A 26115-nucleotide genomic window follows, 5' to 3' on the forward strand; every position below is an offset into this window, starting at 1 on the left:
TGTGGTCACACTCAGCCTTGAGCTGGGGCCAGATGGGGGAAGGCAGACACTGCAATCCTACTCTCTGCAGGGCGAAGAGCAGGCCTCCACCTCCACAAAGCTGAGGCCACTCAGCAGAGGATGTGCTTCCATGCAGCTGGGAGCAGGGGCTGAGTGTATTTCCCAAAGGTGCATGGAAAGAATGAGTCAGCTTCATCCAGGTGCCCACCGCCTGCCCTCTCTCCAAGGACAGTTACGTGGAGCATGTAATACCTCTCCCATTTCGGGCCAAGCCAACATGGGAGAGGAGGCAGGGTTTGCTCCAGAGCCCACCCAATGCCCCTTTTGATGTCCCTCACTCTTTGAGCTCTCCCCACACCTTGTCCCTCACATCCCCATTCTTCCACCCCTTCCTGCTGGCATTTCTACTCCGCTCGCTCTCCGAATATTTACCCTCTTCTTGTGTTGTGGTAGCCCATATGCTAGGTGCTGGGGGCATAATGACAAATAAGATCCGGTACTTGCCTTCCAGAGGACTTTTCCAGGATTTTAACTACAGTGTGACATGGATGCCCTGCCATCCATGAATGGATCTCAGAAGAACTGCATGCTTGGCACCTAGTTACTGCTCTACCTGACTCCCTCCCTAAGCAGTTTATTTTGCATAGGCTCCTTTCCCCATGTCCTGACCCCAGCTAGTAAGGAATTAGCTAACTATTCCTGGAAAAGACCTGAAAAACTCAGTTGCAACACAAATATTAGTGTTTTAGCAAAAGGACTTAGAAATGGCTGATGACTCAGCCAAAGGAAAGAATTGCTTATGTTAGGACTTTCAGGAGCCTTTGTAGCCAGGGGTGGGAGCAGTGAGGAAGGCACTCCCATCCTACAGAGTTACAGTGTGTGTATGTGTGTGTGTGTGCGCGCGCGCACATGTGTCTGCTCAAGGATAATTTTCTGTAGGGTTCACTATAGAAACACAAGGGCATGACAGCAAGCTGGTTTTGTTGGGCCATAATAACTGGGCTAAAATGAAACCTGCTTGCTCAGATCATGAAAAAACAAGAACGTTACAGAAAATAATAAATAAAACAAGATGCCTTCACATGCAAAAGAGTGGAATTGGACCCCTACCTCACACCATATATAAAAATTAACTTGAAACAGATCAAAGACCTAAATCTAAGAGCTAAAACTATAAAATTCTTAGAAAAAAGCCTAGGTGTAAATCACCTTGTATTAGGCAATAGTTTCCTAGATATGACACCAAAAGCACAAGTAACAAAAGAAAAAAAATAGATAAATTAGACGTCATCAAAATTTAAAATTCTGTGCTTCAAAGGACACCATTAAGAAAGTGAAAAGACAACACAGAATGGAAGAAAATATTGGTAAATTATATATCTTATAAGGGACTAGTATCTAGAATATATAAAGAACTCTTGCAACCTAATAATAAAAAGACAAATAACCCAATTAAAAATGGGCAGAAAATCTCAATAAACATTTCTCCAAAGAAGATATGCAAATGACAAATAAGCATATGAAAAGATGCTCAACATCATTAGCCACGAGGGAAATGCAAGTCAAAACCACAGTGAGATACAACTTCACAACCAATAGGATGACTATAATCAGAATAAGTGTTGGCAAGGATGTGGAGAAATTGGAACCCTCACACACTACTGGCAGGAATGTAAAATGATGCAGGCACAGGGAAACAGTCTGTCATTTCCTCAAAATGTTAAACATAGAACTACAGATGACTCAGCAATTCCACTTCTGAGTGTCTACCCCAAAGAAATGAAAACATATGGCTACACAAAAACTTGTAGATGAATGTTCATAGCAGCATTATTCATAATAAACAAAACTGTAAACAACTCAAATGTCCATTAGCTGATGAATGGATGAACACAATGTGGTCTATCCATACAATGGAATGGTAGCAATGAAAAGGAATGAAGTACTGATACGTGCTACGGCATGGATGAACCGCAAAAACATTATGTTAAGCGAAAGAAGCCAGTTACAAAAAATCACATATTGTATGATTCCATTTATGTGAAATGTCCAGAATAGGCAAATCCATAGAGACAGAAAGTAGATTAGTGGTTTCCAAGGACTGGGAGTGGGGAGAATTTTGGGAATGGGTACAAGGTTTCTTTTTGGAGTGATGAAAATATTCTAAAATTTATTGTAGTGGTGGTTGTGCAACTCTGAATACACTAAAAACCATTGAATTGCGCACTTTAAATGGGTGAATTGTATAGTATGTAAATTATATCTCAATAAAGTAGTTATAACAAACAAACAAACCGCCCCCCCCACACACACACTAGAATGACTTGCCCTTCACTGTTGAGATCTGGGAAGTCCTGTAGCTCCAGAGGTGTAACCTTCAGAGCCAGTCTTATTACTCTGGGCTTGGCTTAGGAGGGGGCCAGGGGTCAGTGAGGTGGGATGGGAGTGTCAGGGTTAGTTCTTCCAAGAGCATTATTGAACAAGCATTTTGGAATCAACTGATGGATGAGATCACTGGAATGCAGGAGGCTGACTCAGGTGCCAAGGGAAGCATTCCAGAAAGAACGGCTAATTGAGGACCATGCCTTTCTCTCTGAAGTCACTACACAGCTGGAGTAGGGATTGGAAAGGCTTGGTGACCTCAAATGCCACTACCTCAACTGGCCCTGGTAACCAGCTCCTCCTAGGGCAGAATGGAGCAAAGCCCATTTCTCATTATGCAGATGGCCCCCACAAAGGTCCACTTCAGAGATTTTCACAAATAGGATTAGAAGTCCATATACTCTAGATAATTTGGAGCCCCACCCCCACCCACACCTAAGGATAGAGAAAATGTTACAGCAGTTCAATTGAGAAAGCCACTAAGTTACTTGTCCATTCAGTTTGAGGTCCTACTTACTAAAAATATCCAACAAGTATGTATTAAATGCTTATCATGTGGGGTAAAAAACCTCACAGTAGAGTTATCACAACCAAAAATTAAAATAACTATGCTTGCTACATTTGAGGAGATAAAAGACAAAATTGAGAATCATGGCAGAGAACTTGAAACTGATAATAATAGTAAAGAATCAAATGGAAACTCCAGAAGTGAAAAATAAAACTAGCAAAAGGAGAACTCAATGGGTGAATATACCAGCATATTGTACAGAGCTGAAGAGAAAAATCAGCGAAGTAGAATATAAATGAGAAGAAAACTTTCAGAAAAAAGCCTGGAGAGACAAAAGGATGAAAAATATGGAATAGAGGATATATCTGTACAGAAGTGACAATGAGAAAGCCCAACATGTGTGCAAGTGGAGTCCCAGAAGGAGAAATGAGAGACAGAATGCAACAGAAACAATGAAGACAACATTTTGAAGACAAAATGGCTTAGAATTTCACCAAATTGATGAAGTTCACTAAGGCACAGATTCAAGAAACCCAGTGAATCCCAAGCAGAACAAATAAAGATGAGTTCACATCCATCAAGGCACATGGTGGTAAAACCATTAAAAACCAAAGACAAAGAAACAATCTTAAAAACAGAAAAAGGAGAAATTTTTTTCTTTTAAAGGAGCAATAATAAGCCTGACAATTGACCTCTCAACAGAAGGAGTAGAAACCAAAAGACAGTGGAATGGTATATTTAAAGGGCTTAAAAAATAAAAACTGTCAATCTAAAGTTCTAGTCTCAATGAAATTATAAAAAATAAAGACATTTTCAAGCAAACAAAAATTGGGAGAATTTGTCACTGGAAAACCTGCACTAAGTGAAAATGATCCCAGAAGGAAGGTAAGAGATGTGGGAACAACTGAGGAGCAAGAAAAATGGTAAATTTGGTGGTAATTCTATATGAATATTGCCTGTATAAAAAAAAATGTCTTGAAAAACAACTTGGAAGTTCCTCAAAATGTTAAACATAGAGTTACCATATAACTCAGCAAGCCTACTCCTAAGTACATACCCAAGAGAAATAAAAACACGCACCCACACAAAAACTTGTACACAGATGTTCATAGCAGCATTATTCGTAATAGCAAAAAAGTGAAAACAACACAAATGTCCATCAATGGATGTATGAATGAATAGAATGTGGCATGTCCATACAATGGAATATTATTTGGAAATAAAAGGAATGAAGTACTGATACATGCTACAACATGGATAAACCTCAAAAACATTATCCTAAGTGAAAAAAGCCAGTCACAAAAAACTCACATAATGTATGATTCCATTTGTGTGAAATGTCCAGAATAGGCAAATCCATAGAGACAGAAAGTAGATTAGTGGTTGCCTAGGGCTGGGTGTGTGTGGTGGTGGGGAATGGGGAATGACTGCCGATGAGTTTCTTTTTGGAGTGACAAAATGTTCTAAAATTGATTGTGGTGATGGTTGTACAACTCTGTGAATATACTAAAAATCATTGAATTGTGCACTTTAGATGGGTGAATTATACTATATTTGAATTATATCTCAATAAAGCCTTTAAAAGTAAGTAAAATTATGTGCCACATAATGACATTTTGGTCAACAACTGGCTGAATATACGACAGTGGTCTTGTAAGATTAGTACCACATAGCCTAGGTGTGTAGTAGGCTATACCATCTAGGTTTGTGTAGGTTCACTCTATGATGTTCCCACAACAATGAAACCGCTTAATGACACATTTCTCAGAACCTATCTCTGTCGTTAAGCAACACGAGACTGTAATGTCTTGTGGAGTTTAAAATATATACAGTAAAAATATTCACAACAACTATGGTATGGTCTGGAGGAGGATTGTGGCAAATTGTATTTTCTGAATATGGCCACAACAATATCTCTCAACCCACACATTCATCTTATGATGTGACTTTGACACTTGTCCCATGGAGAGGCGGGTGTCTATGTTCCCTTTCCTTGAAGCTGTGTAGGGCTTCAACTACAAAGGATATCATCTGACCTCTAAGGCTAGATCATAAAGGGCAATATAGCTTCTACCTGGTTCCTCCTGGGACACTTACTTTTGGAATCCAGCCACCATGCTCTGAGGAAAGCCCAAGCAACTAGATGGGAAAGCCACATGTAGATGTACCAGCTGACATTCCTAGATTGGGTCCCACTCAACAGCCAGCATTAATGATCAGGCACGTGAGTGTACAAACATTCAAATAATGCCAGCCCCCAGCTGATGAATCAACCCCAGCTTTTGGCTCTTTCCAGCTGAGGCCCTAGATATCACGCCATAGAGGCAAGAGGTCCCCTCTGTGCCCTTTCTAAGTTCTTAAACCATAGCATCTGTGAGTATAATAAAAATATTGTTGTTTTATACCACTAGATTTAGGTTGCTTTATTATGCAAAAGTAATGGATATAGGGATATATGAAGTTTAAGTGTTCTATAATCCATACATTGTCTTGAAAATAAGTAAAAGTACCAAATAATATTTGACTTTGACAAATGAAGGATGCACCTTGTAATCTCTCAAGTAACCATTAAATAATAGTAAAAGGGTGTAGAACATCCAAGCTAAGGGGGAAAGGGATGAAATAATAAAAGGCATTCAATCAATCTAAAAAGACAAGAAAGGAGAAAAACAGGAATATAGAGTAAGGAGGAAAGATATAAAGCACTTATTAAAAAGGTAGATTTAAAACCAAATATATTTATAATTACATTAAATGTAAAGGGACTAATTGCTCCAATTAAAAGGCAAAGATTATTAGCCTAGATTAAAAAAAACCCCAACTATGTACCATTTACAAGAGAATATCTAAAACATAGGAATATAGAAAAATTGAAAGTAAAACAATGGAAAGAGATACTTACCTTGCAAATGTTAACTAAAAGAAAGCTTTATAACTATCATAATACTAAACAAAGTAGACATTAATGCATAAAGCATTACTAGAAACAAAGGTGGTCATTTCATGATGATTACTTACTCAATTTACCAGGAAGATGTAAGGTACATTTAAAGTCTGCATGTACCTAATAACACAGCCTCAAAATATGTAAAGGCAAACAAGGAGAAATAAATAAATGCAAAATCATAGTGGGAAGTTTTACTACACCTTTCTCAGTAACTGACAGAATAATTATATTTTTTAAAAAATAAATAAATATATAGAGGATTTGAACAATATGATTAGAAAATTTAACTTAATAATCATATTCAGAACACTGACTGCAGAATACACAGTCTTTTCAGGTGGAGATGAACTATTTTTAAAAATTGACCATGTTTTAGCCATAAAGCAAGTTTTACTTAAAGGATTGAATGATACAGAGTACATTCTCTGAGTACAATTCAACTACACTAAAAATCAATAACAAAAAGTAAATTAAGGTGTCCCGATATGTTTGGAAGTTAAGAAATAAACTTCTAAATAACCCCTGGATTAAAAAATTAATCACAAGAAAATTTGAAAATATTTTGAAGTTAATTGAAATGAAAGAACCACATGTCAAAACTTGTGGGATATACTGAAGTCATACTTAACATGTAGCTTTTACTGCAATATTAGAAAAGAAGACAGGCTGAAAATCAATGAGACAAGCACTAACCTCAAGAAGTTAGGAAAAGAATAGCAAATTAAGCCTAAAGAAAGTAAAAGAAAAGAAACAACCAAGACAAAAGGAAAAACGGTGAACTAGGAAAATAAACAAAATAAACATGGTTACAGAAGCTATAGAAATGGAAGACAATAAGTGAATATTAGAAATAACTTTATGCTAATAAATTTGAATATTTGGGTGAAATAGACACTTTTTTTTTTCAAAAACACAACTTCCAATATTAATACAGAAAGAAAGAGAAGCTCTGAATAGTCTTAAAAGTATTAAATAGAATCTGTAATTAAAAAACTTCCCATAAAAGAAACTTCTAGGCTCAGATTGTTTAGTGAGTAAACTTTACCAAATATGGAAAAATAATCCTAATCTTGCACAAACTCTTCCAGAAAAGAGAAAAAGGGAATATTTTTCAACTCGTTTTATGAGGTGATCATGATCTTGATTCCAAAATCCGATGAGAAAATTGTAGGTCAACCTCACTTGCAAACATAGAAAGAAAAATCCTAAACACCATATTAGCAAACCAAAGCCAGCAATAATAGGAAAGATAATACATCACAAACAAATTGGGTTTATTCCAGAATACAGACTTAGACAACATTGTAAAATCAATGTATTTTACCACATTAACAGAATAAAGAATAAAAACCATACCATCATCTCAAGACATATAGAAGAAAATGTTTGATAAAATTCAATATCCAACAATATGGATGGACATTGAGGGTATAATGCAAAGTGAAATAAGTCAGAGGGAGAAGGTCAAATACCATATGATTTCCTTCATTAAGTAGTAGATAATAACAACAATAAACAAACACATAGGGACAGAGATTGGATTGGTGGTTACCAGGGGGGAAGGGAGGAGGGAGGAGAGTGAAAGGGATAATTTGGTACATGTGTGTGGTGATGGGTTGTAATTAGTATTTTGGTGGTGAGCATGATGTAATCTATGCAGAAATAGAAGTACAATGATGTACACCTGAAATTTTTACAATGTTATAAACCAATGTTACTGCAATAAACAAAAAATTAAAAAAAAAAAATAGAAGTCATACAAGAAAAAACACCGCGTAACTTAATAATCACAACTTTTATCTCAAGATGGAAACCTGTTTCAATTGAGGACCAGATATGTACCCTAAAAGTAATCAAAAGACTTAATGAAGTAAATATCAATTTAAAAAAAAAAATTCAATATCCATCTAGGACTAAAACCTTTTGGTAAACTCAGTATAGAAGAGGATTTCTTTTATTTAATAAGGCACATCTGCAAAAAAATCTACAACAATCATCATAATTAATGGTGAAGTGTTGAAAGCTTTCTCTCGGGAACTGGAGACAAGACCAGGACTCCACGAAGACACTTTTATTCAGCATTGATTTGGAGGTTACAGCCAGTGCAGTAAGGAAAGAAAAATAAATAAAAGATATAAGGAGTGTAAAAGAAGAAATAAAACTACCATTATTCACAGTTGATATGTTACCCAGAAAATCCCAAAGAATCTACATATAGATGATTAGAATGAGTATTTGATGGAGGCAAGGTCAATATATAAAAATCATTGTACCAGCAACAAATAGAAAATGAAATTTAAAAACAAGTACTGTATTAGGTATCAATTGTTGCATAACAAACCACTTCAAAAACTCAGTAGCTTAAAAAAACCCAACAATTATTTTTCACGATTCTGTAGGTTGGCTGGGCAGTTCTTCCGCTGGCCTTGTCTGGGGTCCCTCATTTAGCTGGCATTTCAGCTGGAGCTGGTGGCCTAGGCTGGCCTCACTCGAGTGTCTGGGGCCTCTCCTGAAACGGCTGGAACGTCTGGGCCTCTCTCTGCAGGCTCTCTTTCATCTCAGGTTCTTCATAGCATGGCAGTCTCAGCACACGGGGCCGAGGGGGCAAGAGCAGAAGCCCCAGGACCTCCTGAGACCTGGGCTCAGAAGTCACCTGCAGCCACTTTGGCCATATTCCACTGGCCAGCCCAGAGAAGGGGTGGGTATAGACTCCATCTGTCTATAGGAGGAGATGAAAAGAATTTGCAGCCATCTTTAATCCATCAAAGATGCCACTTACAAAATGTCGTTTACCTAGGAGTAAATCTAACAGTCGATGTGTAAGACCTCTACAAAGAGAACCATAAAATATTATTAAGAGAAATAGAAAATCTAAGGTATCCGAGCCATTTTCGTCAGAGTCGTCTTTTACTTCCACTTCCCCTCGCTCTTTGTCTGCAGTTGTAACAGTTTCTTCTTGCACTTCTTGGGAAGTGCATCATCAGCACAAATTTTTCTCATTTTACTGTTTGGCAGTTTCTTCAGATCAAAATCCCATTCCGTCCGAGTTTTCAGATTACCTGCATTTTACAACGTCTGGAATCTCAAGGCCGGATCCTTCATACTGCTGTGGCTCACACTCCCTCGTCTGCTCAGTGACTGTCTTGTGGGAACAGAGCCGCCTTCCCCGCCCGTCTTTGATGCTGTTATGTAATTCGGTCTGCTCCAGCTCACTGCTAAATCGATTTAAATACCTTCCAATTAATTCACAAGCATCTTTCTTTGAATACCCTACTTTTGGGGGATCAAGATGATTTTGAAACCACTGCAATTTTTCACCAACAAGGTTGAGACACAATGCCTTTTCATTCTTCAGCTTTTCCTTTTTCTCTTGTTTGTGAGCCTTTCTCGTATAGCTGCTTTTCTACTATACAGATGGATGACTTGTTTTTCTCCCATCCTACACTTTTTCCCTTTGATGCTTTAGGCTTGGTGATGTCCTTGTGGCCCCGGGGGACCTCTGCACTCCAGACCCGGGCAACCTCACCAACAGCAGTGGCAGAAGCTCATGGGCAGCTCCAGGCCAAACACCTGTGGGGCCGGGGAAGCTGGGGCAGACCCTACTTTCTTATCACTTAAGAAATTTCAAGGGTTTTAGGAGCTCTGTGCCAGAAACAAGACCAAATACACATTTCTTATCATAAATCACAATATCACAGAACCCAAAGCAGAGTCAAGCATGTATGGACACTTGATTTTCCAGAATCACTGCAGAGCATGGGGTGAAGACAGCCTTTCCAAAAACCACGAATGAGTGGGGTCCATATGATACAAAAGAAAACGTGGCCTCCTCCCTCACATCATGGACAAAAATAATTCCAGGTGAGCTGTGGCTCTGAAGGTGAAAGGCACAACAATGAAGCTTCTAGCAAACAACCGAGGATGGAGTGTTATCCAGCCCTAAGGGACCAGTGACCCGCAAGTGGGTTCTTTTGCCCAGAGCCGCTCACGTCAGTAGAATGAGACCAGGTTCAGAATAGCAGAGCAGAAACTTTGTTCGTTGATCAACGAAAGCAGGAGGCAGAGCTGTGCTCTAAAACACCTTCTCCCCGAAGGGAAGGGGAGCAGGGTTCTTATGGGATGTGAAGGGGGAGGGGTCTCCATGTCACTGCCTCGGGTGGGGGAATCTGGGGAATGTGCAGATCTTCCCCTCTTGCACACGGCACCTTTTGCACGTTTCCTTTTTGCGCAGGGCACCCCATCGCCGTCTTGGATCTTTCTGGTTTGGACCAGTCCTTCGGTTTGGCCATCTGGCACTGTTCTGCCTTGGTTTCTGTAAGCAAGCACAACTGAAAAACAAAGCATTAGACGTGGAGAATGTTTCAGGGACTTCCCAAGGTGACAGGAGTATTTCATATTTTCTTGACTTTGGGGTAGGGAAGTGTAACCACGGGCCCTCCAGGATCGGTTTAACTGACCCCATCTCTCATCAACAGAGTGATTAAGAATTGTCTTTCAGAAAAACTGCAAAGTCACGTAGCCAGGGGCATGCGCAAAAGAAGAAATTGTGACCTGAAATGACCTCGGAACCAAAGATCCTCCTTCCCACGGAATCAAAGGACCAGGACACGACTGGAACTTGAAAGTCAGACTCTTACCAGAAGCCAGGGGTCCCTCACTCAGGAAGATCTGGTGTTAAAATCCCTTCCCCACCTCATCAAGAATGTTTAGAACCCCGTCATAAATGTTTATAACCCTGTCATAAATGTTTATAACCTTACGACAAATGCTTGAAGGCCACCTGTCCCACTGGTGCTTTTGCATGCCAGCCTGTTCTCCCTAACCGCTTAAATTTTGCCCCAAATCCTGAGTAGGAGAGACAGATTTGAGGGCACCCCTACCCCCATCTCCCTGCAGACGGATCTCACACAATAAAAGCTCATTTCTCCCCCAAAGGCTGATGACATAAATAATTGGCTTGTTTATGTGCATTGGGCAGAGAACCCCAATTTTGTGTGGTAACAGAAGCACATTTTGAAAAAGACACAAAAGTACTAGTCATAACAGAAAAGGCTGAAGAATTCCACTGCAGCAAAAGTAAGGACTGTTTTGGAGGAACTAACAGAAATTACAAAGTATTTAGAACTTAATGAGAATGAAAGTGCTGCATAGCAAACCCTGTGGGAGACAGTGAAAGCCACTCTCAGAGAGAAATGGATCCCCTCCACTGTATTCACGTGAAAACAAGAAAGATCTAAATATAAGTGAACCAAACTGTCCACCTCTGAAACCAGAAAAAGAACAACAAAATAAATCCAAAGAAAATAACAGGAAAGAAAATAAAAGTGGAGATTAGTGAAACAGAAAACAAAAAAACAGAACAGAATCAAGAGCTTGTGCTTTGAAAAGACTTATAAAATAGACAATCCTTCAGCAAAAAGCACCAAGAAAAAAAGAAAGAAGACACAAATAAACAACACTGGAATTAAAGAGAGGGCATAACCAAGAAATTAAAAAATATGATTAGGAAAGACTTAATACCCCACATTTGAAAACCTCAATGAAATGGACACTTTTCTAGGAAAACATTTATTAGCAAAATTGGCTGGGGAAGAAAGAGAAAAATCTGAATAGGTCAATAACCAAAAAGGAAGATGAAATATTAAAGACCTATCCCCAAAGGGCATCTGGAAGTTGTGTACATAAAAAACAGAGACAACTAAACTTGACAATTATTAGCTAAAAATGCAGGAGAATATCTTCGTGACCTTGAAGTCGGGACAGTCCTCCTAAATAGGAGAAAACAGCAAAGCCGTAAAGGATAACGTTAATAAATGTGACCATACGGAAATCTAAAACACCTATGCCACAGGATACTTGAGAGTTCCAAGACAAGCAGTACACACATTTGCTCCATTTCTATGTATTAGAGGCAGAATACGAGTATCCAGAATGTATGACAGCCTGCTACACGTCATAGTAGAAATGCGCAAAGGCCCTGATGGAACTGACTCAAGAAATAACTCATTCCCAAACAGCTGAGCAACACCAAGAGCTGTGCAACTTCAAGTGAAAACAACAGTGAGACACCTGCACGCACTGATCAGTGAACAAAAGGCCTAAAGTTTGATGATATCAATGTCTGAGAGGCTGTGGGGCAACCCATACTTCCCCCTGCTGGGGAGAATGTCAGTGGGAGGGCCCCCCTGCACGACAGTTAGTGAAAGCGTGTGTGCTATTACCATGAGCAACTCCACTCGTATGTTTTTATCCAAAAAAGAAAAAACATACAGGATGTGTGCACTTGAAGGTTTATACAACGATGTTCATTTTAACATTTAAAAAATAATAGCAGTTTGCTATTTAAATGTCCACTGATGGGTAGACAGGTAAGTAGACTACATGTGTTAAAAGGATAGCACATTAAATAACAGTCAAAATGAACAAATTAGAGCCATATAAATCAACACGGCTCAGTTTCAAAAGTATTGCTGGGCGAAAAAAGCAAGATACAGAATAATATGTACAACATGATACCATGTTTATAAAACACAAACAATGTAATATAGTTGCAGGTACATACATGTGGGTAAAAGTATTTTAAGACATCTGGAAGGATACAGGCCACACTGACAGTATTGATGGAATATTGAGGGGTCTCTGGAGGACAGGGGGAGGCAAGGAAACCAGGAGGGGGGTGGATTAAAGGGAACATTAATTTTTTAAAAGGAGAAGATGAATGTAATGTTCATGCATATCTAATAATAATAATACGGGGAGCTGACAAGAGCAGACATCCCAGGTTTGCCATCTTGTCGTGGAGTGAGTGTGTGTTCGCAGATGGAGGTGCACTGGCGGGCCGTGTGCATGGAGCAGCTAGTTATTCAGTGTGCAGGGTGTTTGAACAGGTGCCTGGGCACAGCCTCCAGTGAGTGTAAAGGTGGCTTGGGGCGGCTGGAGCCAGAGGCCAGCCCAACGTTCCTCCATTCATTAAGTCTTTTCTAAGCACCCAGGATAACTCCATAAAAGGGAGCAATAGTTCAAAAGTCTTTAACGTGATTTTTGTTCATGTCCCAGCTGGTCTGAGGCATCTATCTGAATGAAGGGAGAGCAGGACTTATCACAGAACAAATGCAATGAAAAAGAATAAGCTAAGAAGATTTTGCAAAGAAAGATAGCAGGCTTACAAGTCAGGCTAATTTTTTTTTTTTTTTTGTGAGGAGATCAGCCCTGTGCTAACATCTGCCAATCCTCCTCTTTCTTTGCTGAGGAAGACTGGCCCTGGGCTAACATCCGTGCCCATCTTCCTCCACTTTATATGGGACGCCGCCACAGCATGGCTTGCCAAGCAGTACGTCGGTGTGTGCCCAGGATCCGAACCCGTGAACCCAGGGCCGCCGCAGAGGAGTGCGCGCACTTAACCGCTTGTGCCACCGGGCTGGCCCCCAGGCTATTATTTTGATAGGTTTTTCTAAATTCCTGTATTCCCCCACCGTAGTTAGATCCAGCTACTGTAATAAATACCCAAACAGTATTGGCTTAAATCAGACAGAAGTTTATTTTCCTTACGGAGGAGTCCGAACACAAGCAGTCCAGGGCGATATTGTGGTCTGTGCTGTCGGGGACCCTGGCCTCTTCCCTCTTGTTGCTCTGTGTCCTCCACATGTGGCTTCCATCTTATAGTCTCCGATGGCTGCTGCGGTTCCCACCATCACATCCTGACACCCAGCTGGCAGCCAGCAGGAAGCAGGGAAGAAGTGGAGAGCCTGCCCTTTTGTTTTGCAGGCACAACCAGATTGCACACATCACTTCCATTCTTGTTTGGAAACCAGAACTTGCTCCCATGGCCCCTCTAAGATGTAAGGGTTGCCGGGGAATGTTGTCTTTATCTGGGCAGCCACTCACCCAGCTGAAACTCGGGGCTTCTATTCCTAAAGGACAAGGGGAGGAAGGGATATGGGGGCCAATTAGTTCCTGCCACACCCTTCCGCGTATCAACAACCAAGCCTGGGGAGCAGGTCATGTGCATTCACTTGGTTCTAGTTTCTGGCCCCAGGACAGTGTGCGAGGCCATAGGGAGAGGAGGGCAAAGCAGGCAGATGTGAGCCCAGATCTCCCACGGTGGGCCTGGCTTAGGGGCAGGTGCCGTAGCCAGTGCAGGTAACGTGAGGCTGCCCCGAAACACCAAGTTGGTGGCATGGTATGGTCAGGCTGGGAAGGTCCCCAGGCTCAGCTTTCCTGAGCCAGCCTGGCTTCCTGTGCTGGCGTGGACAGAGTGCGGGACAGCTGAGGGCCCACCAAGAGGTGTCAGCAGAGCCCCGTGGCAGGGCAAGGTGGCTCTGCAGCAAGGCCAGAGTGTGGATTCACTGGTAGGGCTGCCAGACTTAGCAAATACAGGACCCTAGCTCATTAGGAATTTCAGATAAACGAGAAATGAATTTTAGTGTACGAATGTCTCATATTCCATTCATCGTTTATCTATAATTCAAATTGAACTGGGTGTCCTGTGTTTTATATGGAAACCCTACAAAGTTAGGGTTTTAGGAGGTCCAGCCAGGCCTCAGAGGGGTCTGGAGCCCCAGCTGGGACCCATGTGAGCTCAAGGCAGACATGGGACCTCCAGGCTCATCCTGACCTGCAGAGAGACCAGGAACCACACGGGCCTGCAGGGCAGGCAAGCAAGCTGAGGCCAACAAGATCCTGCTCTTCCCTGCCCCTGGGCCACCAGAGGCCAACGCTGCAGAGAGGAGCAGTGAGGAGAGGCCCGGGCATATTTTTCCCCAGAGACTGAGCATTACCCAAGGGCTGTGTAAAGTATCTCTAAGAACTAGGTTTTCATCTTAGGACAAAAATTTTATTAATGTTTACCACTAACAGGCAGGTGAGGACCTGGGACCACCTGGTTGAATGCAGACCAAATAAAGAGTCTACATCTGTGGAGCTCACCTGAGCACAGCATAGCGAGCATGTGACCCTGTCCCCCTCACTGCACACTTCCCAGGGCTTTGTGATCTCTGTCCTCCCTCTGGATCACTGTCTCCTGCTCCCGAGTGACGGGTCCTCCCTGCAGCATGGTCAGGGCCCATAATCCACAGCCTTAGCATCCTCCTCACTCTCAGGGTTTATGGAAGCTTGGGGACTCATAAAGTTCAAAGTCTGCAACTATAATAAACAGGCCCGCTCAACTTGGCTGGGCAGCAGTTGTAGTCTAGTGCCAGATGCTCCCAGCTGCACAAAGGGGGTTGGGGGCTGGGAGAGGAGAGCCTCAGGCTGGCCCAAACTTTGCCCTGTGCGGGACCCCTCCAGTCCCGCCTCCCAGGCCCTTCTCCTCGAACTTCCCGCTTCTCCTCGCTGCTCAGGCCTCCGCTCTATCACGTTTACTGCGAACTTGTCTGTGGCCAAGGTGGTGGGAAGTGCCATTTCTGAGATGCCTCCCGGCCCTGCGCACTTGGACGCCGCACAGTTACCGCAGAGCGCGTATTTGGGGGTGCAAACACTTGTGTTTTAATGGAGAACTACGCATTGTCTACATAGTGCACATCCTTGTTATGACTCTAGTCATTCAAAAAAGTTGCATTTTTTACAACTCTTTGTAAGTTGTAAGTAACCGACGGACGTGCAAATCGCCTTGTCCAGTAGAGGTTCAATGATCCCCCCAGCCCCTACCCTGCGGAAAAGCTAGTTCTGCCCCGTTTACATATTCAATATTCCCGGTCTACAAACGGGTCTCTTTTTCGACTGTCTTTTGGTTATAACACCTGTCTGGTTCCTTCGCTGATTAACGAGTAAAGTCTTTAGCACTTGTCTACAGTTATACCTGAATGAGAACTACGATTTCACCTTTTTCTGAAAATTATCTTTCAATAACGGTTGGACGAGCTGAGTTCAGATCTCACTTTTACAGTTTACTGACGGTAAGATTGCATAATCTCTCCAAGACTAACCTCAATTTGCATCTGAGAAACGGGCCTGGTGCGGATCGAGCGAGAACTGGCAAACACAAGCGTTCCGGAACCCTGGGCTCGCGCCCCGCCCCTCGCCGCGGCCCCGCCCCTCGCCGCGGCCCCGCCCCTGCCCCCGGCCCGGCCCCGCCCCCAGCCCTTCCTCCGGCTACAAAGTCCGGGCGGCCGGGGCTCGGGCCCAGAGCGCGAGCCGGCGTCTACCCGAGCCCAATCGGAGTGGGGCAGCCGTGCTGCGCAGTCCTCATTGGCCGGCGGGTCGTGGCGGGGGCGGGCCCGGGCCTGCGATTGGCTGGGCGGCGAGTCCGCGGCGGCGGGCGCGGCGGTGTCATGGAGGCCGTGGGGACCGCGACCCGGGCGGTGGCGCGGCGGCGGGAGTGGCGACTGCGGCCGCCGGCGGCTCTGGAGGAGCAGCGGGAGCGGCGGCGGCCGCGGAAGAGGTGGGCGGGAGGCCGGGCGGGCGAACCCTGAGATCCCGTTCCCACGCGCGGCGGGCAGGCGGGACGGAGTCGGTGGGCGCCTGGCCCGGGGCGCGGGGGCGGGCTGGGGGCGCAGGACGTTGGTCCCCGGTTCCCACGCCTCCTGTCCGCCGCGGGTCCTGCTCACGCCACCGCGCCCGCCCCGTCAGCAGCCAGCCCCTCCCCAGAACAGACTCCCGAGCAGCAGCGGGCGCCGGACAGGGGCTCGGTACAGGGGTGCGACCCCAGAGCAGCGGCACGGTTGCGAATCCTGGTGCCTGGGCGGGAAGTCTCGGCGTTCTCATCTGTGAAATGGGTTGATAATGCCTCCTTCCTCCCCTGGCTGTGGATCTACGCAGAGGGTCCTAGTGTGGCGTTTGTAATTGCTCATTGGGGGCCAGCTGGTGTAATTAGGATTATTCTAATCCATGCTGGACCGGAGCGAGTGGCGCCCGGAGCGGGGACGTTTGAACTGGGTCTTCAGGGAGGAGGAACATTTCAGCAGATGGAGAATGGGGAGGAGGGTGTTCTAGTTTGAGGGAACAGAATGGGCAAAGGCACAGAAGCATATAAGGGAGGAACATGCCTTTCTGGTCCTGGGCCTTGTTCCTTGTCGGGACATTTGCTTACCTCGCGGAAGTTAGGAGGACAGACATGGCCTTCTGGAAACAGCATCCCTGGCTTTGTTTTTAAACCCAAAAGAGTGAGACTGGTCCAGTTCAGTCCGGTCAAGAGTGGAAAGCAAATGGCTGCTGGCTGTTGGGGAAGCAGAGAGTGGTGGAATGAAATTCGGAAAGGAGCATTTTCGGTGGCCCTTGCACATTAGTCCATCTCATCCCTGCCACCCACGGCTGTACTTCTCGGGGTTCCAAAGGTTCAGGCATAGCGGATCCCAAAGAGTGGGCTGTGCCAACAGGCCTCTGAGTGGAAGCGGGGTGTTGGCAGATGATACCCCCATTAACCAAGAGGTGGCCTTGGACGTTGGTAGATTTAGGGAATGTCACCTTTGAAGCCCGGGACCAATAAATGTGGCTGCACAGTCTTCTCACTGCTCTAAAAGTAATAGTAATAATTAAAAAAAAAAAAAAAGCTGCTTAATTTAGATTTATCCAGGGTCTTCCAACGTGATGTACCAAAGGCGCCTTCTCCCCATGACAGCCCTCCGTGAGCAGCTGGGAGTTAGTGAGGGTTCCACGGAACGCAGTTAGGGAAACGTGGACTGCAGAGAAAGCTTGGCCCCTGCTCCCTTAGGCCCTTAAACTTTCTAGTTCTTTGAGTTTTCCTGCCCCTTGGCCATAGCAAAACCTGTGGAGTGTGTATCTTTGGTCTCTGCAGGGTGATGTCTGGTGGCTGTCTTGGAGGGTAAGGAGTTTATTCCCAATGAGTGGATAGTGGTTGCATGTATGTCTGAGCAGAGGCTGAGCCCTGTTGCTAACACGGGCTGCTGTTGGAAGACCAGCGCCTGCTAGCCTCTTTGGTTTGATCCATGTTTCCACAGTTTGCATTTAAAAAGGCAAGGCAGAAACTATCTCCCCCTGCACATCCAGATGGGGCCTAGTCCGTTTGCTTTTAGGAGTTTTCTCTACCCTTTTATTTAGAAAAAATTTTAAACCCCCTCTTTCCTTAGAATTGAAGAGGAGCAAGAGGAAGCAGTCTTTCATGAAGTGGTCAGTTTTACCCCCGATCCTTTGCCAGGTGAGAAGGATGGAGGCTCTGAGCACTGTCTCCATGTTCACTCTGGGGGCTTCTGGGCGGCCTACTCGCTCCCTCTCTCATTCTAGCTCAGTTATTGTCAGAGCATTTCTATGAATCCCCAGATTTCCGTTAATTCTTCACTCTTTGCCTCCTTTGACCAGTTAGATATTATGACAAGGACACCACCAAGCCCATCAGCTTTTACTTGTCTTCGCTGGAGGAGCTCTTGGCATGGACGCCCAACATGGAGGACGGCTTTAACGTGGCCTTGGAGCCCTCCGAGTGTCGCCAGCCTCCTCTAAGCAGCCACAGGCCCCGGACCTTGTTGTGCCATGACATGATGGGCGGGTACCTGGATGACAAGTGAGGACATTGCCTGACCCTTATTTTGTTGCTTATTTTCTTTTGGTGGGAGGAGAGGGAGAGTGCCTTGTGTAGAAACACTGGATGGAGACGGCGCGGGACCAGACCGCCACTAGCAGGGAGAGGAGCTCAGGCCTGGGTGCTTCCTCTGTAAGAATTAGGTGATAGTTCATGCCTCTTTTGGCTCTGAAACCATCTGATTCTGAGGACTGCCTGTCCTTGAAATCTGGTAGACGGGAGAGGGCGTAGCAGCAGGGCGCCTTCGTCAGGCTGCCTGGCCCGGGAACTTGGCGCGTACCTGATTTCTTCACCTTCCTCAGTTAAGCTCCAATTCCATTTCGGGGCCATTGGCTCTGGCTTCTGATGCTCAGAGTTGTTACACTCCCCCTGCCCCTCCCAGCAGGGACATGACCTCCAGAGTTGCTGTGGAGTCAGAGTAGAGATTTTACATGTCCATAAAACAATCTTGGCTTTGATGATTGATGTCATTGTGTGATGGTGATGACTGATGGCCTGAGTCAGAGGTGGCCGTCAAGGTACAGACAGGGGCAGGTGATGAAATCTCAGTGCAGCTCCTGTGGTTATCAACCCTAACCTTCCGTGCAGGGAGGCTGTGTCCTGGAGGAACTGCTCACCTCTGAAGAGGGTGGAGGAGCCAAGGCTTGGAGCTTTTGCATGAGTCCGTCTGTCCTTTGTCTTTCCTTCTGTCCTTTGTTTGTCTTTTCATTGAGGCTAAAAAGGCTCAGTCCATCCGGATCCAGTGGCGAGTGCCTGCACAGCCTGTGAAAATGTGTCCCTTAAGACTCGTCCTTTTGCTGTGCGGACTGTGGCTCAATCCTACTTCTTGCCCCAGTGTCTGCGCAGTGCCTGGTACACAGCAAGCTCTCAGTTAGTGCCGATCTAAGGGAACTGAAGAGAAACCTGACTCAGGTTGCTCTCTTTTCACCTTGAGGTCGCTGCCTCCTTATTCTGTTTCCTGGGTCCTGACTTTGTTTTGTTTTTGTTTCTGTTTCTTTACTCAGGTTTATTCAGGGCTCAGCAGTGCAGAATCCCTATTCCTTCTACCACTGGCAGTACATTGACATCTTTGTGTACTTCAGCCATCACACGGTCACCATCCCCCCAGTAGGCTGGACCAATGCTGCCCACAGGCATGGAGTCTCTGTGCTGGGTAAGAGCCAAGGACTCCTCCATCTGACTCAGCCAGACTTAGCACACCTCCCAGGTGACCCAGTGATGAAATGGCTCGGGCTTTGTCTGCTTCTTAATGAGGAGAACTCCTCACCTGGGGGCTGCCTTGATGGGTTAAGACAGGCGTGGGCAAACTTTTTCTGGAAAGGACCAGGTAGTAAATATTTTCAGCTTTGCAGGCCATTGGGTGCCTGTTGTAACTGCTAGTGAGACAACAGCAGCCACGGACAATAGGCAAACAAATGGCATGGCTGTGTTCCAGTAAAACTGTATTTACGGAAACAGGTGGTGGCTGGACATGGCCCGCAGGCCATAGGTGGCTGACCCCTGGGTAGAGCAGTGCTTCTCAAGCCTCCGCCTGTGTCTGAATCAGTGCTGATTCACTAGAAATCTGGGGCTGGGGCCCGAGAATTCAAATTGTCTGGCAAGTTTGCAGGCAGTCCCTGTGCTGCTGGTGCAGGAACCACACTGTGGGAACTGCCGGGTCGGAGGGAGAAGGATTACATGCCTGACCTCGTTTCTCTCCTGTCCTCACAGGCACTTTCATTACCGAGTGGAAAGAAGGCGGGCAGCTCTGCGAAGCCTTCCTGGCCGGGGACGAGCGCTCGTACCAGGCGGTGGCTGATCAGCTGGTCCTGATCGCCCAGTTTTTCCGATTTGACGGCTGGCTGATCAACATTGAGAACTCTCTGAGTGTGAGCAGGGCCCTCTCTTGGCACTTGCCCAGCCCCGCCCCTGCTGCCATGTGGTGTCCCTCCACCACTGTCCTCAGCCTCACCTGGGCCTGTGCCCGGGCTGGCTCCCTGTTACAGCAGCAGGAGCCACTTCTCGCTTCCCAGTTGGAGCCAGCTCCAACGTCTCTGTTACTTTGCAGTGAGATGGAACCTTCTCCATCGCTGTGTCCAGAAACCCCACTAGGCTGAGCTTTGCTTCTCCGGCTCCTTCAAGGCAACACCTGTCCTTCTGCATCCCTGCTTTGCTTGGGCTGCGTGTGTGGCTTCCTTTTCACACCACCCTCCCCTGTCGTGGTGTTTTATCTTTTCCTGATTGCTGTGCCCGTGTCCTTTCTGCTTCAGAAAGGAAGGAAAGTTGCACTGGATCTGGCTGGACCCTCTGCTCGGTGGCTGGGGGGGTTGAAGGGCTTCTAGGACTGTGACTTTTTTGGTGGATCTGTTTGTACCTGGGATTAAGTGTCCTGTCTGTCCTGAGCCAGGCACTCCTCATGACACATATCTCTGGGCCTCACTGAGGGTCTTGTCTTCATCCCTCTCTGCAGCTGGCTGCAGTGGGGAACATGCCCCATTTCCTCCGGTACCTGACCACTCAGCTACACCAGCAGGTCCCAGGGGGCTTGGTGCTCTGGTATGACAGCGTGGTGAGCAGTGGGCAGCTCAAATGGCAAGATGAACTGAACGACTACAACAGGTGGGCCTGCAGGTGTGGCCGGCAGACCCTCTGGGCACAGAGAGGCGGGAGCTCCATGTGTCTCCTGGGGTGTTGCGTGTCTGACTGCCTTGGCTGAAAAGAGGCAGGAGGCGGCATTATCTCGCAGCCCGACTGTCAACAGGCAGAACCAGTGCCTTGTCAGCCCGTCGTGATGGGCTGGTCCCTTTTTTGGGAGCAGACTCTAGTCTGGGTCCTGGAGGCAGCCTGCAGTCTGGGTTATGAGTGGATGCAAGTGCTGGGCGGGGGAAGGAGGCTGAGATTGCGGGATGGGCACTCCCGATCCCTCGGCCTGGTCCTCACGGCTAGTCCTTGATGCCTCCCAGGGTTTTCTTCAATTCCTGTGATGGCTTCTTCACCAACTATAACTGGCGGGAGGAGCATCTGGAGCGTATGCTGGGGCAGGCTGGGGAGCGTCTGGCTGACGTGTACGTGGGCGTGGACGTGTTCGCCCGGGGGAATGTCGTAGGGGGCCGATTTGACACAGACAAGGTGGGTGGTGGCCTTTGCGCCTGGGAGGGTGGGCAGTGCCTTCTGTGGGCCTAGTTTTGTGGCGGGCCTTTCGTTCCCGTGTGCACCTCAAGGGAAGGATGGGTGGCGGTTATTCTTCCCAGAGTGGGGAACTGAGGCACCAGGGGAAATACCAGTGACCTGCCCTCAGGCCAAGCCGTGCCCTAAAATCATAACTTCCAGCCCATTTCTAGTCAGAGGGTACTCTTTACGTAGGTGTTAGAGGACAGACTGCTGGTCTCCTCTCTAGCTGGTTCTTCCTGCCTCAGACTGCAAACCTCGAAGGGCGCGGAGCTCGCGGTTTCCAGCATCAGGCCCATTCCCGGGTGGTGCTTTCTGTCACGGGTGGCTGAGGGCCGAGGACCTAGTGAACCCCCCCCCCAGTTTTGGGAACTGCTGGTGTGAGAACAAGTGAGGCTTTCCTGGCGAGGCTGGTCGGTCGTGTGGTGGTGTGTCGGCAGTGAGAAAGGAGGAGGAGGGTGCCGGATAAAGAGGGAGTCAGCCTGTCTCCTGTGCTGCCGATCCCGCCACGTCCCGCTGCCACAGGACGCTCTCAGTCATTAATTACGCTTTAAGTGAATAGCTTAATCCAATAACTGAAGATCCCCTCCACCCATTGTGAGTCTGATAATATAAGGAGAGGTGTAGTGAGAGAGACACGTGCCCCACCTGCAGACTCCCGCCCACTCGGACGTTTCCCTCCACTCTTCTCCCCGCCACCGCCATAGCGCCCTCTTCTGGTTGCTTGTGGAACTACAGGGGATGAATCCTAAAAGCTCTAAGTGGAGCTGGCAGGCAGTAGTTGCCAGCTCCAGCCTGCCCTTTCCAGGCTGGCCCCCGAGAGAACCCACCCCTGTGTCTGGACACTGGTTGTGTCCGATGTGCCCAGCGTTGCTGGGGTGGGAGCATCTCTCTGACTGCTGTCTCCCTAGTCACTGGAGCTGATCCGGAAGCATGGATTCTCAGTGGCTCTCTTTGCTCCTGGCTGGGTGTACGAGTGTTTGGAGAAGAAGGATTTCTTCCAGAACCAGGACAAGTGAGTCCTGCCTGTCCCAAGGGCTTAGCATGGGCTCACGGCAGGGAGGGGTCTCAGGCGATTTCTCTGACTTCTTGCAGTAGTAGCTCAGGACTTGCTCTCCAGTGGCCTTTCTGGAGGTGGTTAAGGCAGAACGAAGGGCTCAGCCACCTTGGCTGCTTCTAGGTGGGAGTGTCCTGGAGACCACTTAAACAGGAAGGACGGAGGTTGGGGATCCTGAGGGACCACTTCCGGCAGACTTGCTTCCTCCTGTGAGGAAGCTGCAGTCACTGGAAGGGATCCCGGAAAGCCCAGGTTACCAGGAGTGAGGTCAAGGAATGTTGAAGCCCTGTTGCTCTGGACTAGAGCTGCTTCTCTGCGTGTTTCTCTGCAGGTTCTGGAGTTTGCTGGAACGCTATCTGCCCACACACAGCATCTGCTCCTTGCCCTTTGTCACTTCTTTCTGCCTGGGCATGGGGACTCGAAGAGTCTGCTATGGCCAGGTGTGTGGGTCACTACGCTGGGTGATTGAGGCAGTGGGGTTCCTGGTGGTCTGCGTCGTGGTATGTGGCTGCCTGCTCTCCCCATCTTCCAGCCTCAGCTGGGAGAGGTGGGAGGGGCCTTGGGGTGTGTGAAGGGGAATGTGGAGGCTCGTCTGCCCCCAGCCCTCCCTCTAATCCTCTCTTTTCCTTCAGGAGGAGGCGGTGGGGCCCTGGTACCACCCGAGCGCCCAGGAAATCCAGCCCCTGTTTGGAGAGCACAGGCTGGAGGGGGATGGACGGGGCTGGGTGAAGACGCGCTGCTGCCTGGCGGACGCCTGGAATGGGGGCAGCTCCCTGCTTATCCGGGGGGCCATTCCGCCCGGGGTTGGAGATGTGGCTGTGAGGTAGGTGAGTGAGTGGAGACGAGACGTGGCAGGTCGTCAGCTTCTCCCATCATCCATGTCAGTTGCTGAACTGGGCAGATGGGCAGCAGAGGCCAAAATGAGAACAGACGACAGGACTGAGATGTTTTTTTTCATTGTGGTAAAAAACACATACTACAATTTGCCATCTTAACCATTTTTGAGGGTACTTTAGCACAGTAGTGTTAACTGTCTGCACGTGGTGGTGCAACCAGTCTCCCGAACTTCTTTGTCTTGCGAAACTGAAACTCTGTCCCCATTGAACAACTCCCACCCTCTCCCCGAGCCCTGACACTCACACTCCACTTTCTGTCTCTGTGAGTTTGACTACTTTAGATTCCTCCTATACGGGGAATCTCATAGATTTTCAGAACCAAGATTTTTCAGCCACAAAAAGATCTGGCCTTGGGGGAGGGCTGTCCCCAGCGGTGAGCAGGACCCGAGTGCAACAGCCCCTGCTGCCCAAACTCCCCTTCCTGGAGGGCGAGGTTGGTGGCTGCAACCTGGACCAGCTTGGGGGTCTCAGCGGGCTTTCTCGGGGACCTCATATCAGGACCTTCCCCCTCCAGGTTATTCTCCCTGCAGGTCCCGGTGCCACCCAAAGTCTTCCTGTCCATGGTGTACAAGCTCGAAGGGCCTTCAGGCGTCGGGGTGGCCCTGGAGCTCACCACAGGGAGTGCGGGCAGCTGTCACATTGGTGGCATCTCAGCCTTGAACGGTGAGGGGACGGGGTTGGCTCCTGCCTCTCCTTGCAGGTCTCCCCCTTCTCAGGGGACATCTCGGGGAAGAGGAGTCTAGAAAGGTGCATGGGAGTGTTGGGGAGCTGGTGTGGGCATTGTCAGCAAATCCTGCCTCTGCTGTTGTCGGCGCCGGTGTGATCCAGGCCCGGACAGGGAGATTCACAGCCGAAACCTCCGGCCCGCAGCCCCTGTTGGGTAGCAGAGCATGCCGTATGGGGTGGACGTACACTCCCTCAGAGACCCAGGGGTTGGCCTCCTCCCGGCCGTGGCACTGAGAGGGAGGACGTCCGAGGGACTGGAGGGTGGGGCCGTCTCCAGTCCCGGGCATCCGTCTCCGTGCTCTCCTCTCCACCCCTCCTCCTCCCCTGGGGCCTCAGCCCAACCTGGCGGCTCCTGAGCGCTGGGGCCACCAGGTAGTCTTGTTCAGTGGACACCTCCCGGCGCGGTTTCCCGTGGATTCCCCTCTTTCTCAAGTCCCATGTTTCCTTCTCCAGCAGAAACAAGCTCAAGGTACAGCCCCCGACCCCTCCGGGTGCCCCCCACCAAGCTGGCCAGATGGGTGGGCCGCTGCGGCCAGCAGTTCAGCGGGGGCTGGGTCCAGCGGTGAGTCCCTCTCCTTCCTACTGAGTCCCCAGCAGAGGATGGCCACACTGTGGTGGAGACTTGAGGAGTGAGGGGCCCTCTGTTAAGAAACCCCAGAACTGGAGGGATGGAGGGGCCCTGGGCCGACCCCTGGTTTCAGGTAGCTCTGTGACACAAGCCAGGACGCTCGCTGGGAGCCGTCGTAGTCATGCCTTAGGTCTGGGGTTTCCCACTGACCACAGGGTCCACTTTGGGATGGAGCTCCCTTCCCGCCGTGGCTCGGGGCCTCTGAACAGCCAGCCTTGAAGGTGTCGAGCTGAGGCCCCTCGTGACCAGCCTCTGTTTGCCTCTCCTAGCTGCTACGAAGTGAACCTGCAGGGCTGCCTCCTGCAGGACCTCTTCATTAGTTTCTCACGGCCTCTGGGCAGCCAGGAGGAGATGGACTTTGTCTGTCGCCTTGGAGAGATCCAGGTGAGGCATCCAAGGGCAGCTCGCTGGGGCTCTGGCTGAGGTGTCTGTCTCACTGCAGAAGGGGCGGAATGCCACCCCGAGCTGAGCACCCACCTCTTGTCTCCCCGGGTTAGAGGGGAATTGGGGTGGGGGTCCTGGGGAGTGGGAATGAGCAGGACAGGCACCCGGAACCTCCCTTGGCTTCCCAGCTGTGCTGAGCCTTCTCTCTCCTGCCAGGTGGTGGACGCCAACAGCCTGCTGACCCCTCTGCCCCGGGTGCAGTCTGTCACTATCTCCCATGTGTGCTGGCAGCGGGCCACCTCTGACGGGGAGGCGCCCCTTGCCGGGCTCCAGCTCAGCTGTACCCTGCACTGGTCCTACCTTGTCTCTCACGTCCGATGCTTCCGGATCCACTGCTGCAGGGGGACAGCCGGCTGCTCTCCCAACAGGGGACCCTTGGGGCCAGAGAAGCCCACGCTCCTGGGCCTGGCTTTTGTCAACCAGTATCGGGTAGTGGACCTGGTGGTGGCAGCTGCAGGGCCTGGCCAGGATGGCCGTGTGGAGTTCCTGGTGGAGCCTGTCCCCAAGGAGGGCTTTCTGGTGCCACAGGCTGAGTGGGGCAGAGCGGCCATGCTCTACTCTGCGCCCCGCTCGTGAGTGGACATTAAAGCACAGTCTTCCCGCCTCGAGGCCGAGGCTGCTTCCTCGCTGGGCCACAAAGTGTGCCGGTCCCCAGAGCTGGGTTAGGGGCCACGGGTCCCAGGAGGTTTCAGTCTGTGGCTTTTCGTGGGGGGCATTGGTAATAGGAAAACCAAGAAGTTGGTTTGCTGGGTTGATAATTCCCTGAGGTGAATGGGCCCTCCCCACTCCCCGGTTTTGTCTAATCTCGCCCTATAGTATACAGTCCCATGTAAAAGTGAAACGATTTGGGAAAGTTTAGTGCAGAAAATTCTATTAATAGATATTTCCTAATAGGTTGGAAGGTTCTG

General features: G+C 48.0%; 2 protein-coding genes and 1 pseudogene across 3 annotated transcripts in view; 1 reads left to right on the forward strand and 2 right to left on the reverse strand.

Moving 5' to 3' along the window:
• USP36 (ubiquitin specific peptidase 36) overlaps positions 1-26115 on the reverse strand; it is a 272438-nt gene that overhangs the window by 195263 nt on the left and 51060 nt on the right. The window lies entirely within an intron of this gene.
• Positions 5531-10078, reverse strand: LOC131417971 (translation machinery-associated protein 16-like; annotated as a pseudogene).
• On the forward strand, positions 16003-26108 carry ENGASE (endo-beta-N-acetylglucosaminidase). Of its 2 annotated transcripts, XM_058561781.1 has the most exons (14): positions 16003-16215; positions 17861-17928; positions 18090-18291; positions 19314-19462; positions 20020-20177; positions 20759-20907; positions 21252-21417; positions 22368-22471; positions 22845-22953; positions 23146-23336; positions 23924-24072; positions 24589-24697; positions 25033-25147; positions 25364-26108. In XM_058561781.1, exons 1-14 carry the CDS (start codon positions 16106-16108, stop codon positions 25781-25783), a joined length of 2199 nt encoding a protein of 732 aa, XP_058417764.1. In that variant the 5' UTR covers positions 16003-16105; the 3' UTR covers positions 25784-26108. The 2 variants fall into 2 exon arrangements, with proteins under 2 accessions (XP_058417764.1, XP_058417765.1); XM_058561782.1 differs by lacking the exon at positions 16003-16215 and having other exon boundaries at positions 18094-18291.

This window comes from Diceros bicornis, chromosome 18 (genome assembly GCF_020826845.1).
Source record: "Diceros bicornis minor isolate mBicDic1 chromosome 18, mDicBic1.mat.cur, whole genome shotgun sequence".
Lineage (NCBI taxonomy): Eukaryota > Metazoa > Chordata > Mammalia > Perissodactyla > Rhinocerotidae > Diceros > Diceros bicornis.